General features: G+C 43.0%; 1 protein-coding gene across 3 annotated transcripts in view; it reads right to left on the bottom strand.

Annotated features, from left to right (window-relative positions):
- Nucleotides 1–2,671: 2,671 nt before the first annotated feature.
- The window catches only part of st3gal4 (ST3 beta-galactoside alpha-2,3-sialyltransferase 4), a 56,711-nt gene continuing 38,146 nt past the window's right edge, over nucleotides 2,672–21,236 (bottom strand). For all 3 annotated transcript variants that reach the window (XM_079514426.1, XM_079514428.1, XM_079514427.1), the window contains 5 exons: nucleotides 20,337–20,526; nucleotides 19,490–19,627; nucleotides 8,090–8,242; nucleotides 4,304–4,411; nucleotides 2,672–3,121 (listed from right to left, as the gene is read on the bottom strand). In XM_079514426.1, coding sequence (XP_079370552.1) covers nucleotides 4,322–4,411; nucleotides 8,090–8,242; nucleotides 19,490–19,627; nucleotides 20,337–20,526 — 571 coding nt within the window. In that variant the 3' untranslated portion in view covers nucleotides 2,672–3,121; nucleotides 4,304–4,321. The remainder of the gene's footprint in view (nucleotides 3,122–4,303; nucleotides 4,412–8,089; nucleotides 8,243–19,489; nucleotides 19,628–20,336; nucleotides 20,527–21,236) is intronic.

Below are 21,236 nucleotides of genomic sequence, written 5' to 3'. Positions count from 1 at the left end.
ACCAAAGGCATCCGTCATTCATTAACATATTTTGCTAGCAGCAAAATGTATGTTAGTCACACTAAATAAAAGAGTGCACTGTCTGCTGGCTGGTCTTCCAGATGTTCTCGCATGCATGGTTCGTTTTCTTCTCGCACACGTGCAAAGGCCTCCTGCTGATGAGGGTCTATACTTTAAATGCCAATGCTGCGGCACAGCTGCACCGTGTTGTGTGGTACAGAACAGACTCGTGCCATTTGTGGAAACTTACTGACCTCTAGCGGTGATTGGTGGTAATAAGGTTCCAAACGCTCAGCTGAAATTTTGGTTTGGTAGATTATTCCTCTGTTGTAACAGTGCTTCTTGGCAATAACTGTTATTCCGTTGGAAAGCCTGTTTATTTCCCTTTTAAATAGTGGCCCATTTGTAGGGAACTTGCATTTGTGGGATGAGCAGCAGCTGAGTATTGTACCCTTGTTTACATGTCAGTATATCAATCTGCTCAGTGCTCATTTTAAATCTAAGAAGAAAAAAAAACTATTCAATTAAAACACTCATCTGAAATTATTTTTTATTTCATTTTGAATAAAAACGCATTGCATTCTGTACAATAGAAAAAGAATCCAGTGGTACCATTTAAACAATATTATTCTAAAACAGAGGAAAAGAGACCGCTCACCTGGTATAAGACTTAGCTGAGGTGCTGGAGCAAAATAAAATGTATCAAACTGATTTAAAATGGCATCGGCACTCTCACATCTTTTTTCTTCTTTTAACTCGTGAGCTTTCCTTCAGAGATCTTCAAAGCATTAACAATTTATTACATTCTGTACAATACAAAAGATCCAGTGGTACCGTTTCAACAATATTATCGAAAAAAATATATACAACAAAGACAAAATTAAATTACTAAGCAAGAGAGACTGCTAAAATCAAGTGTCTATTATCCAAAATGCATTGTTCCAGCTCTCCTCTGAGAGGCACTGCAGGTCTATCATTCATGGCCCAGCGCACCAATTTAACAGCTTTAGTTCTTCCCCAAATGCCATATCGCAGCTAACTGGCTTAAAGCCAGTGGTGGGAAAAGTACTGACATTTTTTACTAAAGTAAAAATATCAATACTGCAACATTAAAATACTCCGTTACAAGTCCAGAATTCAATATTTACTTGAGTAAAAGTACAAAAGTATTGGCTTCAAAATGTAGCCTACTTAAAATACCAAAAGCAAAAGTACTCATGTCCCATTTACAGTTATCTAATGTACAATAATCTTTTGAAAATAGCAGATCTATACAAGCTCACAACGATTGTGAGCTTGTAGATCAGCTCTTTTCAAATGACCAAAATCTATATAGGGCTGAAGTGGTTAATGTATGTTGTCGTAATAATATTCAATCTACAAAGTAACTAGTAACTAAAGTTTTTAAATAAATATAGTGGAGTAAAGGTAGGCCTCACTCAGACCTTTAAAACATTGATGCATGCTTGTTGTATGAATGTTGTGAGTGTCATGGCCGCCCCAATGCTTTTTTAATGGAAGTCACATGGTTTGTAGTCCACATTTTGGACTACAAGCTGTTGTATGGCTTTCGGCTGTGTTTCGACTGCGCCCCTCCCCCTCATACAACACAAATTTTGTCTCAAACCATGTGACTCCCATTGGAAATGCATTGGGGCAAGCTGTGTCACACCCTTTGTATACAACAAGCATACAGCAATCTGTTGCGACCGTGTGAGTGAGGCCGTAGCCTACAACATTTGGATCCGAGATGTAGTGGTGTAGAACTGTAGAAGTATTGGAAATCGGAAATATTCAAGTAAAGTATGAATGCCTCAAAATGGTACGGCACTTAAGTAAATGTACTTAGTTACTTTCCACCACTGCTTAAAGCTGCACTCTGTAAGTGCCATTATTCTTGGCCCACAGCGGATTCAAATCCCGGGGGCGTGGACGGATTAAAACGAAAATATGCCCCGTGCACAACATCGAAAGGCCAAAGTGGCCCTTTTCAAGACGATTTGGCCATTATCTCTGGAACGGAAAGTCCAATCTGCTCAGAGGCTCAGAGGCGCGCGTGCACACTTGGCACAAGCCATAATTCGTCCATGCCCGGTGGGTAGAACCCATGGGCATGCAGAACCCTAACAGAGCCTGCCGGGCTTGCTCAGAGGAGACATTGGATTTTGACCTTCAGCCATGATGTACCACTTGGTACAGATCTAAAACGTCTGTCTCAATAGAAGAGCAGGAAGACGAAATACAACCACCCCAATTGTTTGTTATATTGTATAAACATACCCTACCACCACCAACCAAATAAACAAAAAAAACCCAATGCATTCACACACAAACGCATCTAGTCAGATACAGATTTTTCCAGCACCGCCCTCCTCCTCCACCCCTGTATCCATCGACTGATACCCGCTGTTACCTCCTCCAATCAACATGCATTAACCCATTTTGAGCGGGAAACCCTTTTGGTGGTTACATACATTATGTTATAATTTAGCTATTGAAAAATAGCAGATCTACAAGCTCATAGCGCGCCACCGAGTGGCGCGCTATGAACTTGTAGGTCTGCTATTTTTGAAAAATCGTTAAAATGTGCCTCAAATCTTTCAGAAAATTGTCATGATTTAGAAAACTTTTTTTAATTTTTTTTAAATTTCGACGTCAGGCCTGAATGGGTTAAACATCCTGTGGACTGTACTGTGCAGGATGTTCTTGCTCTCAATTGCACTGCCTACTGTTCCTTAACAGTACTTACATACTATGTTTTGCACACTGACTCTCTATTCATATAGCCTTAATTGACTGTATAGCTTAAACATTAAGCTAAAATAATAATTATAATAATAATATTGCACATCAAGCAGTAGGCTTGAAAACTAAGAGAATTAAGATATCAAACAAACTGTCACCACAATCATAGTGAGCAAAATTTGATTTGTCCACATTACACTGTGTGCAAAAACAAAACACATTCAAGAACCCATGGGTGTCGGTCGGAAGTTTCGAAAACAAGTACATTTACTTCTGTCGAGGTGTCAGTGGGTTTCATATGATTCACATCTCTCCTGTTGTCTCTCATCTGTCTCTCGCCTGCTCTGCCACTCCACTGGCCTTTCTGTGCCTTTCCCTGATATAATAGGAAAAAGAAAACCAAATCACACATTTACGTTGACTGATCAATTAAAGCATTAAAGCTGCTATAAGCAATCATATGTCAACATTTTAATGACCTTTTTCTTTCTTTTTTTTTTTCCAGAAAGCCAGCAATGGGTAAAACGCTCCAAAAAAATGAGTCTCTATGACACATCTAGGGGTCGCAATTTGCATTGAAAGATTTTCCTAGAAGCTTTGTCATTGGTTGATTTGCCCGTCTACTTCCTTTTTTTGACCAATGACAAAGCTTCTAGGAACATCTTTGAATGCAGATTGTGGCCCCTAGATGTGTCACAGAGACTCGTTTTTTTGGGAGCGTTGCAACTTGCTGGCTTATAGCAGCTTTAACAGAACAATCGATAAGCCATTGGAGCCAAGTAACAAAACATTTGCTGATTTAAGCACAACAATCACACCTGGCCTGAGTCAAACTATATAGTGTCATATAATTGGTCCTCACAAATGCTCTTAAGAACGTGGTGGAGTATGTGGGTTTCAAACACACAAACACAAACAACGAGATTTGGAGTAGAGGGCGATAATTAAGTGGCCAAAGATAGACTGTGCTCAATATGGTTACTCAATAGAGCGTCGCAGTCCCGCCCCTACCAGGGCCCAGGAAATGATTCTCCGTTCATTTTCCTCATAGACATTTCAGAAAGTATTTATTTAAAGACGTTTACGCCGCGGACAAAGCCAACTCTTGTCGTGACAAATCATGACACAATTTTTCGGGCCAAACAAAGAATTCGAAAGTAGAAAAAAACGGCAGGTTACAACACTTCTTTTGTTGTTTTTCTTCTATGTAATTATTTGTTTGGTCCAAAATATTGTGTGTGTTGTCATGATTTGTCACGACTCGAGTTGGCTTCGTACGATGCTTAAAAGGTCTTTAAATAAATACTTTTTGAAATGTCTATGGGAAAAATGCATTGTGATTCATTTCCTGGGCCAGGCGTCGTCATGAAAGGGGGCGGAACTGCGACGCTCTATACTGTAGGTATGAAGTGCTTATTGACAGGACACCTGTCAATAATACCACTGTCTGTATTGTAGGCTACTCATGAGAATAAGCAGTTGAGTTGGTATACTTATTGCCTGTGTTAAATATGGATCAAATCAATCTGGATAAAATCAAGATACATCTAGTAGATACCTGTTCCATGAGTGGGTGTCATGTATGGGGATGGAGGTACAAGATGGCCCCCAAATCCTCCAGTCTTTTTAAGGCTTCCGCTTCTTGATTGAGGTCATGGTAGGAATCCTGAATCAGAAACATTTTAGAAAAGACAGTGTAATTCAGAAACAAAATCAATAACAATAAGTACTGACAGCAATGGCATATCTGCTTGTTGTTCTTCTACTGTATTTGAACACAGTCTACCAGCATGATCCTGTTTTGTTGTTTCTTGCAAGAAACTCAAGTAATTTGCCCAACCCTCAATGTTTGTTTGTTTGTTTGTTGTTGTTTTCTTTTCTTTTGTATATCCAATATTGACTGATCGATCTGTTTACTGTTAGTATGATGCCAGATTGGACAGTTAATAATTTACACACTTCAGTACACATTCTTTTCAATAATGCAACATGGCAAACCAAGTCGCTCACTTCAAGTAAAACTAAAAGATTGTTTGAGTGGTTGTACGTTCACTGTCGCCTGTAAATTATTGTCAGATCATCTTTAGCACCAGCCAGGAGGATGACACGCTAATCTAAACAAGAATGCAAGGTCAATAGTTATCCAGCTGGGAAGAGGACCTTTCCTTTTTGTCATCAAGTCACATTGACAAACCATGCAACTTCTCACTAAACAGCAATTTCTATTCTTATTTGTCCTGCAAGTTAAACTTTAGCAGCTTTGACTCAGGTCCAACACAAGAGTACACACCCACCTACACAACCGCAAACAAACACACACACACACACACACACACACACACACACACACACACACACACACACACACACACACACACACACACACACACACACACACACACACACACGTCGCACACACATACACATGCCCTTTATATACGGAGAAAACCCATGAAGAAACAGTATGTTTATGTAAGCCATGCAAAGAGACATTGGCATACATTGAAATATTTGTTGTAATTTTATACACTCTCTGGTTAAGCATTTGGAATTGAACACAATTTACATATTTATCACCAAAAAAAAGAAGTTCTCTTTAAACTCTAAAAGATGGTGGTCTAACATTACAACTGTAAGACAAGACACAAACATTATGCATGCACGCACCACACCACATGCACAACTGGGCTCTATGAACCACATTTATTTCCTACAACATGATGTTTAATGTGCAAGCTCAGTGTTCGTATTGCACAACAGCAAGCCATCTGTCACATTGGCCTCACTCACACCTAAGGGTGCACTCACACGGTTAATGCAATGTTCTGTGCTCGTTGGATGCATGTTGTGTAGTGTCATGGCCGCCCAATGTATTTCCAATGGAGGTCACATGGTTTGACACAACATTGTGTTGTATGAGGGGGAGGGGCGCAGTTGAATGCGCCCCTCCCCCTCACACAACACAATGTTGTGTCAAACCATGTGACCTCCATTGGAAATGCATTGGGCCGCTGGGCGGCCATGACACAACACCCAACGAGCACAGAGAATTGCATGAAAGGTGTGCTCAGCCTAAAAGCAAGACACACGTGTGTCCTGTGTGTTCTGTGTGTCATGGCCGCCTCAATGCATTTCCAATGGGAATCACATGGTTTGAAGACACAACCTTGTTGCATGGGGGGAGGGCAGAAGACAGCCATGCAACAGCCATGCAACAAGGTTGTGTGATCATGAAACAGAAGACACAGGACACAAGTGTGTCTTGCTTGAGTTTTTGGTGTGAGTGAGGCCTAAAGAAGTCATGTATGACATTGGAATCGGATATGTCGTCGACCAACACTCAGGTATGGTAGGCAATGGTATAAACATTAGAGACAGGCCTGTGCTTAGGAGGAAACCTATTTGAATCCCTAGGCTTTCTGGCACATTATACAGTAGGTCAGGGGTTTTCAACTGATTATGAACCAGGGACTACCACCCTGACTGAGAATCAACCTGGGGACCACCACCGTGACTGAGAATCAACCTGGGGGCCACCACCCTGACTGAGAATCAACCTGGGGACCACCACCCTGACTGAGAATCAACCTGGGGACCACCACCCTCACTGAGAATCAACCTGGGGACCACCACCCTGACTGAGAATCAACCTGGGGACCACCACCCTGACTGAGAATCAACCTGGGGACCACCACCCTGACTGAGAATCAACCTGGGGACCACCACCCTGACTGAGAATCAACCTGGGGACCACCACCCTGACTGAGAATTAACCTGGGGACCATTGTTGTGTTGGGAGGGGGGATATGGTCATGGTGTGGGGGAAAGAAATTAACCTTCCATATTGAACTCATGTTGCTGTTCATTGTAACTTACTCTATGAGTAAGCAGACACTTGCGATTGATTATGGGCACATTTCCTTATAATGGTGACTCAACCAGGCAATCCGGTACGGTTTCCCTTGAGATTCCAACTCACTTTTCTGTGGAAGTTCTTGACATGCGACTTCCCAGTAACTGACAACATCGACGCGTCATCATTTGTCACCAGATCATTTACTGCATTGTTTCTCAACTTGTGGTCAATACAATAAATTCAAATACGAATCTTCACTTTCCTACATTACTAAATGCATGGTCAGGGACCACATGCAACACCTTCACGGACCACCAGTGGTCCACTGACCATCTGTTGAAAACCCATGCAGTAGGTGAAGAAATTGAATGGCAACATTTCCCTTCCATTAGCAATGTTCAGTTGCGTTCCAGTTGAGCAAGGCATTTGAACCCCTTGCTTAGGGATTTTAAACGCCTTGTGGTGCTTCTCAGTGGCTAATAGCGGAATACTGTGGCAGCATTGGACAGATGCCATGGGATCATGTGTACGTGTGTGCATAACAACATTAAAGTGCAACAGGGCTGAACTGCCTGTGTGCTAAAACAAAAAAATTATCCCTGGAAACAAACACATTTGGGCCATTTCTTACCTCTTATCTTATGTATTAGCCATATTTCATATGTCAAATACCGGTAGTTCAACTAGCCGATCTATCGACATGTTGTGAGCTTGCATGTAGATTGGCTATTTGAACTCTTTTTTAAATGTTTTTCAAAATAGTAAAAAATGGCAAAGAAGTTTAGGGATAAGGGGTAAGGCGGCACAAGATAGGCCCCTAAATAATGTTATGTTGTTAATAAGTTTAGCTGCCTGAAAGAAGGGGACTGCGCATTAGTTTGACATCTCGTTAGTCCGACATACGTGGCCGGTTAAGACTCACCCTGGTTAGGGTTAGTAATGTCGGCATAACGAGCCGTCGGACTAATGACACGGACCCCTGAAAGACAAGTTCCCAGATCCCAACTCCTTCTCAACTTTGTTCATTGAAACAAGTTAAAAAGCATTCAAATTCCCACCTGATTTCAATATAATTCTACATTCTACAATCTACACAATCAAAAAACAAACAAACAGTGTAAACAAATCCATTTGTAACTCTGAGAGTATACAAATGGAAGTTATGAAACCAAATGGACCTTGTCCATTTGGTTCCATTTGTACACACACACACACTCAGAATCAGTTAACTCGGATGATGTTACTGTGTAGATGGATAGCTAGTTTTAAAGTAAAGTGTAATGCTTTATTATAGCTTTATTATGTAGTAATCTTTTTTTTTTAGCAGTTGTATTTTGACCTTTGTATCTGTTTTCATTTGTGCAGTGGTTAAAAACCACATACAGACAGACACAATCTGTTTGTATGTTGTTTTTACCACTGCACAAAATGAAGTTCCAAAAGGAAAATAAAGTAATTTGAAGTTTACAGGGGATTATTAATTAGTACCTTCATAGACTTCATGGTGTCATATCCATAATAGTGGATGGGATGCTTTTGGTTGTTGGCAACAGGGTATCCAAACCCAGCGATGTGGACGACGTCACAGTAGTTGAGGGCAACAAACACAGCGAGGATACCTGTGGTTGGATGTGCCGGTAACTGGAACACAAGAAAACAAGCCTTCATAAGAGCACTAACATATCTCTGCTGTCTTGGAAGAAACTCCAAAATGTACATTTTTCAGAAAATAAAAAATAAAAAAAATGTTCAGGAAATAAAGAAAACCTTGAAAACAAAGCAATACTGCCTCATTGACGTTGGTGTTGTGGCTTTAAGTTGTCAATCACTGCAACCTTGTTGCACAGATCCGGTGATGTACCTCCTGTGGATTCTACTGGGTATATGGTGGGAACCTGGCTATGAGCCTGGCTGCAGCCCCTGAATCGCTAGCCACAGCCATTTAAAAAAATCACACCCGTGTGAACTGAGTGGTGTAAGGCCTGTCTGACGTAATGAAATCATGTCTGACGTAATGAAATCACACCCGGGTGAACAGGGTGAACATAGCAACCATGCTCATTTTTTCTGCACTAACAAAGCCAGGTGTAGGAAATCATACCCGGGTGAACAGGGTGAACATAGCAACCATGCTCATTTTTTCTGCACTAACAAAGCCAGTTGTAGGAGTGGTTTACACCACTCAAAAAAAGAAAAAAGATCACCTACCATAAAAATGTCTGACCATTATTGTTTTTTGAGGGGCCTATGTCGAGCTTTGAGAGTCTGTGTAAACACAAACATTGAAGACAAAAGTGTGTAAACAAAACATTGAAGACACAAATTGTGATTGGCCAGAATGAGATGATGTATGATGACGTATGATGATAAGAGCGCCCCTCACTTCACACAGGTGTGGGCTTCCTCCTATATACAGGTTTAATGTTTGTTTTTCCGGCTTAAACAAACATTAAAAACATCATTGATATGGACAGAGTTTAATGTTTGTTTTGTCTGATAATTACGTCATAAAAGATGTATAGCGCCCCTCAGTTCATACAGGTGTGATTTTTTTAATGGAAACTGTATGAATAAATGTTGCAGTAGCTCATTTTATTCACTAGATGGTTACACAGATCTACAGATTATTTTTTTTTTTTAAATTAAGATTTGCTTTAGGCTTTTCTGCCTTTATTGATACTATCAAGTGAAGATAGACAGGACAGAGGGAGAGAGAGAAGGGGAAAGACATAGAGTTCTCATCGGGCCTGAAAATTAAGGCCCGGCCCTACCCTACCCTAACTGGGTCGGCCCGAGGCCCGGCCCGACCCTAACAATTACCATAATGCCAGGCCCGAAAACCCGAAAAAGCCCGAGTGAAAAAAAATAGAAAAAAAGGAAAAAGAAAAATGCCACTATATGGCCGCGGCGCCGTGGATTATTGAGACGACCGTACTGTCAGAGAACGCACTAATAGTCTAGTCGCCGAAATAAAGGATTTATGTAACTCACGTTAATTGGCTGATAATGTTCCATTTCCAACATTCTAATGGTTTCCAGCAATTTCCAGTGGTGAGTAAACATCTTCTGAATCAAAGTAGCAGCGATCCTCTGAAGTGACGCAGTTAATTAAGTCCAATAGGCTACTGTCCCGTTAACAAAGTGCAACTTTTTCATCATTCACCGTTGTGCAACAGTCCCGAACAGAGCTATACAATATTATGACAATTGTCAACCTGGCTATAATCTACTAGGTTACTGTATAGTTTACATTAATCATTGCCTCTCAAACCCACATACCACGCCGCGTAATGTGCGTTGCCTAACCAAAATAACAGACATACAAACCATCAACATGCCGCTCGATGGAGTGTCGAGTCTGTCGATAGCTTGCAGATCTTTTATTTTGGGCAGTGGGCACACAACGTGGCGCGCTGCGCTACGATGGAGAAATTAAATAGCGTAACAGCGCGCTGCGATACGATTTCTAAACCAAATAGCTGTAGCCTACAGTGTGACTGTAACATTGCTTGGTCATCATGTAACTATATTACGTGTATGCAGGCGCTTTCATAGTTATATGGAGCATTTACCGTGGTGACGTTGATAGGTAGCCTAATTTAGCTTATTCACCCAGCTGGGTTCAACGAGACCGTCGTTAAGCCCCGACGTTTCCAAGACGAGCTATTGCGGATGAATCGATGGTCTTATAAAACATTTAAGCATATGGCAAGTTAACTTAAGTTATATAGTTGATGCTGAGCAGTAAGCAGCTCATTTGGTTGGCAAACCAGAGGCCAGCCAGCGGTAGCAAGTTCAACAACCACCGTTCTATTTTGTCACTTTGGTGCGCTGCTGCTGATCATCGCCTCCTCCTCCTTCAGTCACATGCATATAGTATAATAGCCTAAACTGTAAAAGTTAATCGCCAACATTCACCAGCTCAGCCCTCTTCATATTAAAAAATACATTACACAAACAACAGAATTGTTATTTTTGTTATAATAAAATTATTTAAAAAAAAAAAAGAAATCACGGAAAATCACAGAGCCCGAGGCTCGGCCCGGCCCGACTAATTATCATGCATTTTGGGCCCGGCCCTACCCGAAAATGTCGGGCCGGGTCGGGCCGGGCCGGGTTCGGGCAGAGATTGAGAACTCTAGAAAGACATGCAGCAAAGATCGTCATGAACGGGACTCGTACACGAGACGCACTGTCCGGCCAAAGCCTATGTGGCATGCACCTGGACCACTAGGCCAGCGGGCGCCAAGATCTACACTAACAGGTCTTGTTGTAGCCATAGTATTTTCAAGGCCAGAGCAGTTTCCGCCTGGAGAAATGATTTAAAAACCTGAACGCTGATTTATGTGAATCTATGGGAAACTGACCCAACATTAGCTGGCATAAATGTTTTACACTGAGCTATGTACAAATTCTTAAATAAAAGATAGTGCCCCAGAGCCAATGGGAATGAGTTATCATTTGGCCAAGCTACAGGGGAAATATTGCACTCATGAGCAACAGGTAGTAGTAGTTACATTTCTGAATGAAAGAACAGTGAGCCTCCAACCACTACAGATGTACAGTTTTGAGGTATTAACATACTATAGAGATTGGTTAAAATAGCGATTTATTCATTAACCACTTATGCCCAATTTTAAGCTTTAGGTGAACATTTTCAGCTAATTGTCTGAAATGTCGTTATTAGGAGTAACCCCTTGAGATAATCTCGTTTTGCCAGTTAAAATAAGTTAAGCAGCTTTAACTTTAAAGACCAAAATAAATATGAAAAAGAGAGAGAGAAATAAAGCAGCAACTGTGACCAGCAACTGGCTGGACCAGAAATGTAAAACTGGCCAGTGGCCTGCAGTGGCCAGTGGCCAGTGGCCAGCCTAATTTCCAACAGCATACATGTATTATGGGCTTCAATGACAACCTCCATCTTTAAGACACGCAGGTTAATTGTATTCATCGTCTTGTCAAAACACTCATCAGACCTTCGATGGTTGGGGGTTGTTAGTGTAATGAGATGTCAAAATCCTGCCAACACACTGACCAGTATTTTGTGAGGTGGCTAGTTGTTATATTCCCTGGCAGCTTTCGTCCGCATAATGTTTTGTAAACAAAACAAAAAATGTTGGTTAGCTACAGTACCTGCCACTACAGGCAGTATGTTTGTTACTTAATGTAAATCACCCTCCACGTGCTGTATGCTGCAGCAACGACGCTCCATTTTGAAAGGTCTGTCTGTGTGCAGTTTAAAGATTTCATTCACATTAATCTTGAGTAAAACTAAGCTGCAAAACATAAAAACTTCTCTTCCTCACCCACACTCGCGTACAAACACATACTGTTTCACTCTCAAACAGAGTGGAGTAATCTGCTTTATTTCAAAACAATGCCAGTCAATTGCAATCCAAGGACATTCTTGAAAACTGCACGTAAATAGCTAGGGACCTGATCTCCCCCATGGACAGAAATTTGCCACTTTTCTTTTAGCTTTTTAAGACTGAAAATAAGATTAATTATTGGTTACAGTAGTTTTGTTTTTTCTTTCTTTTTTCCCCAGTGTAGTGCCTCAGGCTCATATTATGCAGAGCGATTTCCCAATGTTGTTTGCTGATTCACTACGGGACTCTGTCAGTGATTATCCCTGTTCACAGAGGCCGGGGAAAGGAGAATCGTTTCCACATGAACTGGAGAGGGAACAGGGTCTTGCTTTCCAGCCCTTTCCCAAATGCCACACTGTCCCTCCCAATAGCCTCACAGTTGTCTTCTCTCTCTCTCTCTCTCTCTCTCTCTCTCTCACACACACACACACACACACACACACACACACACACACACACACACACACACACACACACACACACACACACACACACACACACACACACACACACACACACACACACACACACACACACACACACACACACACACACACACACACACACACACACACACACACACACACACACACACACACACACAAACCCCTGTTCCCGAACAAAAGATTCCACAAAGCTCTCCTCGGGTCTGGCTCAAAGTGCCGACAGGTCCCCCAATTATATATCTCTCTCATTCATGTTTTTTTCTCCCAATGCAATAAAAAAGAAGTCTCCTGTGCTGGATCGCAATTTCCAATGGAATTTCTGTTCAATATCGGACTGGATCAGTACATGCCCCCAGTGTGCTCAGGATAGGATGTTTACACCACAGGGCTAACTCACTGTCTAGTCAGCTGTGCCCAAACATGTGCCACAGAGGGAATATTTCCCTCATTTGCACACCTTCAAGCACCGCACGGTTAATCTAATCAGTGAAATCAGCCAGCGTTGTGTTTGACTACTACGTTCTGTAACACAATATTGGACACCTTCATTGTCTAAGTCAAGTGTTTTGTAACTTTGCACCGATGATATTGCTAAATTGACTGCGTGCTCCAGGACTCATCTTTTTCAGTACATTGCTTAGTCTCACCCACACGCAACTCCCTCCTCTGTTATGACATAAATTGCAGCAAAGATGTATCAACTGAGGACGTCTGGGTGGTGCAGGGGTACATTTCCGGCTTGGCCAGGCATTCCAATGAACATAATTGGACGTGTTCGCAGATAGGAAGCCTGCAACCTCCTTTGCATGTGTATCTGTCTTTATCTCTAGGGCCATTGCTGAGAAGAATTGAATGAAGTTCTTGTGAGACAAATAATATACTTGTAGTCTTACTACTCGGTGTGTCATCCATACCCCCCATACTCATATTGCTACCAACAAATCTTCAACTGACGGTTTGATTACTCTGAAAAACAGTTGCAAGTGTTCTGAACAGCCTGAATGTCAGGAAAAGAATGAAGAAGCATAAATTGGTTGCTTATGCACTCAACAGCTTTTTCTGCAGCGACTCACGAGTGTGTACAACGATGGGATACGGCTGACATTCGATGCGTATTAGCCTCATGTTGTTCCCTTGCATGCCAACCACAGTCTCCCAGCTCTGCAGTGGCCCACCGCATAGTTTGGACATTGGCCCGTGTAGCCTTGACGAGAGGGGCAAGAGACGGGGTGCATGCATACTGTCACCACCAAGAACCATGCGGGCCCACAAGCTCAAGGGAATCTTTTGTTTGGGGACAGGAGGGGCGTGCTGGCATTTTTTGTCCACGTGTGTTTGAGTGAGCGGGTCAGCGACAAGGGGGTGGGATATAGAGAGAGAGACGCCCGGAGGAGAGGCTGAGTATGAGAAAGAATGAAACAGAGAAATACATTACGTGGAAAGAAAACGGAGACAGCAGCAGATTGAAATGAGATACAAAAGTGACTACAGTACATAGAACATACTCACGCACACACTCAAATAAACGCAGGTTGAAAAGAGCGCTGAGACAAATATACAAGAACAAGAAATAGGAAAGCACGAAAACAAACAGGGCATGTAAAGAAGAATATAAGAGGGCAAAGAGTGGTGGGCAAAGGTTGCTGTATATTTTGGTATGGACCAAGGGCCCAAATGTAAACATGGCTGTGTGCCAAAAATGATCTTACTGGACTTTGCTGGAGTGCTATTCCAGCTAAAAATAAAAACGGATTATTTAATTATAGTATATGATCAAGGATATTTGTTATTCTTACAAATAAAAGTGTGATCAACTATTTATTTTATCTTTTCTTTGTCATGAAATTGAAATCGAAGAAGGTGTTACCAAAACAGAACGTCTTGCAGTGAGAAGGACACATATTTGGAGGCCCGTGTCCTCCATTTTGTGCAAAGGCTTTTGATCAGCATTCCACCTAGTCCTGTCCTCCACTCTGTCCCTTCATACAGCCCTCCTCCCCCTGGCCTTTTGATCCATGCAGATGGCCTTGTGCTCCTACTAGCCTCCTATTGGGTCGGCCTGCTGCTCGCCTGTAGGACTCCCGGCCTTCCCGCTGCTCACTCGTCTCACGCAGCAGCCAGTTGTGTTTGTGTTACTATCCAGGAAGGGTAACACCCCCCACCCCCGCCCCCACGGTCCCTGACATAAAACGGACTTGAGTAAAGAGTAAAGAATGAACGGAACCAAAACAAAAGCTGGCTTTGGACCATAACAGAGTCCGCCCCCACCCCCCCAACCCACCGGCCAGCCACTAAACGCGTTCGAACAAGTCCGCTTGGCAGATGCAATATGCCTTGAGCCAATAAAAACATCATTCTACATGAGTAATAGCTTAAATCAAATCGGAGTCTATTTCAAAACCCCAGCACCTTAGCCAAAAGGGTCGGAACAAAAACATGTCAGTGGCACATTACCGAAAAGTCCTGCATCATGGTTTCTTCATTACGCAATCCGTTCACTTGATTATATTCTCATCAGAAAACAGTATGATTCTCATTATTTTGATCCTTTACTGTCTTTGTTTTTACATGGGCTTTTCCTTAAAATATTAGTTTTTTTGCCTTTTCTACCTTTATTTGACTAGTGATAGTGGAGAGTGACAGGGAGTGACACGCAGCAAAGGTCATCAGGCTCGGGAATCAAACCTGTGACACGCTGTCAGGCTGCAGTATGGTTGCACCTTAACCGCTAGGCTGTCAGGCTGCAGTATGGTTGCACCGTAACCGCTAGGCTGTCAGGCTGCAGTATGGTTGCACCTTAACCGCTAGGCTGTCAGGCTGCAGTATGGTTGCACCTTAACCGCTAGGCTGTCAGGCTGCAGTATGGTTGCACCTTAACCGCTAGGCTGTCAGGCTGCAGTATGGTTGCACCTTGACCGCTAGGCTGTCAGGCTGCAGTATGGTTGCACCTTAACCGCTAGGCTGTCAGGCTGCAGTATGGTTGCACCTTAACCGCTAGGCTGTCAGGCTGCAGTATGGTTGCACCTTAACCGCTAGGCTGTCAGGCTGCAGTATGGTTGCACCTTAACCGCTAGGCTGTCAGGCTGCAGTATGGTTGCACCTTGACCGCTAGGCTGTCAGGCTGCAGTATGGTTGCACCTTAACCGCTAGGCTGTCAGGCTGCAGTATGGTTGCACCTTGACCGCTAGGCTGTCAGGCTGCAGTATGGTTGCACCTTAACCTCTAGCCGCTGTCAGGCTGCAGTATGGTTGCACCTTAACAGCTAGGCTGTCAGGCTGCAGTATGGTTGCACCTTAACCGCTAGGCTGTCAGGCTGCAGTATGGTTGCACCTTAACAGCTAGGCTGTCAGGCTGCAGTATGGTTGCACCTTAACCGCTAGGCTGTCAGGCTGCAGTATGGTTGCACCTTAACAGCTAGGCTGTCAGGCTGCAGTATGGTTGCACCTTAACCTCTAGCCGCTGTCAGGCTGCAGTATGGTTGCACCTTAACCTCTAGCCGCTGTCAGGCTGCAGTATGGTTGCACCTTAACCGCTAGGCTGTCAGGCTGCAGTATGGTTGCACCTTAACCGCTAGGCTGTCAGGCTGCAGTATGGTTGCACCTTAACCGCTAGGCCATCGGCACCCCTATATGGGCCTTTCTTCTTATACATAATAATGTTAGCTGAAAACCCGCATCTCGAAAATGTTGCTTTATCAGAAATAATAAAATGAAAACAAATCTCTAACATTAACTAGAAAAAGTGCCCCTCTGGGCACAGGTCTCGACCAGGGCAGGTCAGGTTGTGGCCTCCTGGTGGCGCTATAATAGGCCAATGTGAAAAGAGGGACATTTCTTCTTACGCCTTAGATGGCAATTGGATGATTTGAGGCATTTTGTTCCTCCAAAAATGTGTTTTGCAAAAATCCACCTGTTGGTGGCGCTATAACAGGCCAATGTGAAAAGGGTGGGATATATTCCTCAGCCTAGTAGGAAAGTCCGTGAAAGATTTCACGTGAATTGCACGCTCCGTTCATGATTTGAGGCTTTTTGTTCAAAACGGGCCAATCCTGCAAACTTTGAAAGCCAATGTTAGCCAATTAGTATGGAATCTGAAATATCGGACAGATCCGTCTGGAACACATGACTATAGAGATAGTGTGTAACGATTTGCGGGATCTTTAGACAGAATCTGGAGGAATTATATAAAAAAAATGTTTTTCAAAAGTCGGCCTCCAGGTGGCTATAACAGGCCGTTCTGGAAAATTGGGGTAGAGGTTCATCGTTGGCATACAGGGAGTGTGTGTGCAAAATTTGGCATCGACCGGGTTAAAGGTGCCGGAGATTAGCTGGTAACAGACGAACAGGCAGACGGACACACGCATGCACGCACGCACGCACGCACGCACGCACGCACGCACGCACGCACGCACGCACGCACGCACGCACGCACACACACACACACACACACACGGACGGAGTGCAAAACATAATCTCTCCCCAATGCCTTCGGCCTGGTGGAGACAATTATGTGTGCGAATAGCCTAGGTGTCTCCTAGCTAAAAAGGCTCCTATTACTTAAACTCAAGCATCTGTATGGTGGGGAAAACAATGCATTGTACAGTAAGTAGATCTACTATTTTTGCGAAAACTACAGTTCTCAACAGGCCCGAAAATTAAGATATTACCCCCCATTCCAAAGCGCCAGCGCTCGCCCAGCGCCCAGTCTGCTGTTACACAGGCAGATATGTTGATCTGACCCCCCTTTCCAAAGCGCCAGCAGTCTGCTGTCACCCAGGCGGATGTGTGCACTCGACCTGAGGGCGAGGTCAGTGCCCTCATGGAAGTCACTCATTCACAGATTTCACACACAAACCGAGAGTTACAAGTGGATGTTTTTGTTGTCAGTGATAGCAGTGATAATTAATTAAAATTAATTAATTAAAAGTAAAAAAAATTGGTATTTGTACTTTACTTGAGTATTATCAATTTGCCAGTATAGAAATACTGCTATTTTCCAATGGTTTTTTTATAATACATTTGAAAATTTGAAATGAGACATTCTGCATAATGAGTACTATTACTTTTGGTACTTTAACACATTCCCTCCCCGATAGGCGGGATCGTGAGGCCAGTGCCAGTGAAATGCGTGAAATAAGCAAAGAAGAAGAGCACCATCCGCACGACCCGTAAATTGCTGTAGTCTATCTTATTTATTAGTTTCGCCGTGAGCTTCGTCAGGTGCTATACAAAGCTTGACCGTTTTACAAACGGTGAAACGCATCGTGCTAATAAATAAGTTGTCGATGCAGTAAGTTGTCCGTTTTTGTTCCCTGAGTGTGCAGTCCCTTCCCTGGAAGGTCTATTTCTCTTTTTGAAGTCTATGCCTGCTAACTAGACTTGCACCTCCCACAGGGTTTTTTTAGTCCCCTTTTTTGTCTATATATATAATTTTTAAAGCTGGATTAATGCTCTTTAATCAACTCTCGTAATCTCGTGATTAGCATATATGGATCTAATAGCTATCCACGAGATATCTCGAGGTTGGCATAATATGTTGAGTAGATTTCGATGCCAATATCTTTGTACTTTTACTAAGTAAATTTAGAATTCTGAGTATTTCTACACTGGCAGTATTGATACTTTTACTCAAGTACAAAATGCAATTACTATTTCCACCTCTGCCAGTGATAGCAGTGATAATCAACTTTGCAGTGAAAAGGCCATCCCCTGCCATCTTTCAAAACTGCAGCTGGCTGAATTATATACAATATGTTGGCTTCCTTTTCAAGAGCCAATTATTTCCAAGGGATTTTCTGTGTAGAACATGTCTTGTAATGGGGCTGCTGTGATATCAAGAGGAAGCTAATCGTTGTCTGGTTTCGCAGTAATTGGTTCCACAGAGCTCACTTTGGCATTTGAAGAACAGCGCTTTATACCGGAAAATGGTCCTCAGGGAAGGAAGGAAGCAAGAATCAAATGTTCAAATAGGAGGGAAAGAAGGGAGGTAAATGGAGATAAAACGTATCAACAATCAAAACAAATAAAGGGATTTAAAAAAAAACATGATATAATTGGGAAGGGCAGAATAAAACAACGAAAGAAGGAATAAAGGATAGAAGGGGGAGAAGAGAAAGAATTCTCACCGTGGCTGCCTCCAGTAGGCTAACCCCAGTGATAGAGCATCAGAATAAGTCAGTGGGGGGAATAGTGTCTTGAGACAACTTGTTGTGATTCGACACTATAATAAAATGTAATTGAATTGAATTGAATTAGACCACATGCAATCTATAGTGCAGTGGTTCTCAAAGTAGAGCCCGGGGACCCCCAGTGGTCGTGGTCCCCAGCAAAATGAGTTAATAATAGCATCAATATAAATTTAACCACCTTAAAGCTGCTATAAGCAATAATATGTCAAAATTAAAATGTTCCTTTTTTTTTCAGACAGCCAGCAATGGGTAGAACGCTCCCAAAAAATTTTAGTCTTTAGATTGCGGCCCCTAGATGTGTCACAGAGACAAACCTCTTTTGGGAGCGTTCTACCCATTGCTGGCTGTCTGAATACAAACATTTTATTTTACATATTATTGCTTATAGCAGCTTTAACCCTATTTTATACTAAGATATTTGAAAATAGCCTTTTGTTTTTCCTTCTTTTTTTTCTTTCTTTTTTCCTAGAAACATTTTTGAATATGTGGAATAATAATAATAATAATAATAATAATAATAATAATAATAATAATAATAATAGGTAAATGGTGCATTTATATAGTGCCTTTATCCAAGGCGCTTTACATAGATTGCATTACATTCACCCATTCATACACCGATGGCGGCGGAAACCATGCAAGGCACCAACCAGCACATCAGGAGCAATTCAGTGTCTTGCTCAAGGACACTTTGACACTATCTCTGGGGGTTCGAACTGGCAACCTTGCGGTTACCATCCTGAGCCACCGCGGTATTATAATAATAATAAACGTTCAGATGGGGGTCAAATACATTTTAATCTGAGGGTCCTTGACATCTCTCACCTGTTTGCTGTGTTTATGTGCAGGACAGACTGTTTGTGGGAAGTGGGAAGTGTTTGATCACCTGTTTATTCTTAGGAATTAGAGGGATCTGGAGCAGCCTGTCTGCAGTCTGGTGTATGAAGTGAGGGTCCAGTACTCTGATGTTACTGGTTTCACCGAGCCAGATCTGGGGAGGGGGCCTCCAGAAACCTTTCCTCACCTGGCGTGCACGCACGCACGCACGCACGCACGCACGCACGCACGCGCGCACACGCACACGCACACGCACACGCACACACACACACACACACACACACACACACACACACACACACACACACACACACAGAGAGAGATAGGGGGATAGAGAGACAGGAGACAGAGAGAGATAGGAGACAGGAAAAAAAAGAGGTGAGAAAGCGGGTGAAAATGTGTGTGAGAGACTTTTTGGTCAGAGCAATTAAGGTATTCATCAGGGCAAATTTAGATGCTATTGAGCCTCTTAGTTACTCCCAGTTCTCTTGGAGAACTGAAAGTCAGTGTTATGTATGTGCAAATTAGAGGGTAATGACCCTGCAACTATCAGCACAACAAGGCCAGAGGGGCCCCGAGCTGCAGAGTGGGTGACTTTGGATGTGGAAACTACATTTAAGAGCTGAAGAGCTTTGACGTCAGTGAAGTTAAACCCTTTAAGAATTTGTCCCTGTTATGGATGGCTGACAAGTACCAGAGAGCAATGGTTGGCTGCGTGCGTGCGTGCGTGCGTGCGTGCGTGCGTGCGTGCGTGTGTGCGTGCGAGATCGAGAATTATATAAATAAATGTATAAATGTATAAATTAAAAGAAGCTCAAAAGGGTATGCATATTATGTTGACTACGGATAATGCATGTGAAGTAGAGTGTGCATGCACTCTCACACATATGTAGTACCCTCTTCTCATCGTAGAGGATCTCTTTGAGCCAGCGTAGGTCTTGCTGTTTGAAAGGCACCAGGACCATGAGCGTACTGGGGTGATTGTGGAGGGAAGGGTTGTAGGATGCCGACTCAGGGTAGAACATCCTCATGGTGGTCTTGTTGCCCACATCTTCCTCATAGCCCCTCACCGGGGCATCGTTCAACCTGACATATGGATAGGAGAGACTTTTCACACCTATTTGCTGTGACATGTTGGGCAACGGTTTGTTATGGCAATTTCCAGGCCCCGTCATGCAGGCCGGGGTGCCAACCCAGGGCTGTGTCAGTCGTTGGGTGCAGCCATCAGGACGCGAGGAAGCTGCGGGGAAAACCACTCGCTTCGAATGTTAACAACCGATAACAACCAGTAGGTTAATTATCAAGACGATGCAATGGAGCCAGTAGGCTCTACTGGAGCCTACTGGAAGTAACCTACTGGTTGATATCGGTTGATTTTCATACAAATCCGCTAGGGAAAACCGTTTGTACGACAGAATTTGTAGCATTTAAAGCATGATGCAACTCCCGCAGCTTCCTCGTATCCTGACGGCCACACCCCATGACTGACACAGCCCTGGGTTGGCAACCTGGCCTGGCAGGGATGTTCAACGGAGCACACATTTTCAATTGTAGTTAGGTTTTCTTCTGTAATTTAATCTGATTTTAAAAAAGCAATGCAGTACAATGAAAAGAAGTGTTTTCTAAATTCTCACACACACACACACACACACACACACACACACACACACACACACACACACACACACACACACACACACACACACACACACACACACACACACACACACACACACACACACACACACACACACACACACACACACACACACACACACACACACACACACACACAC

Source organism: Electrona antarctica (genome assembly GCF_951216825.1).
Source record: "Electrona antarctica genome assembly, chromosome: 11".
NCBI classification, from domain to species: domain Eukaryota; kingdom Metazoa; phylum Chordata; class Actinopteri; order Myctophiformes; family Myctophidae; genus Electrona; species Electrona antarctica.
The sequence above is the reverse complement of the archived record's forward strand: the minus strand, read 5'-3'. Positions and strand labels throughout refer to the sequence as shown.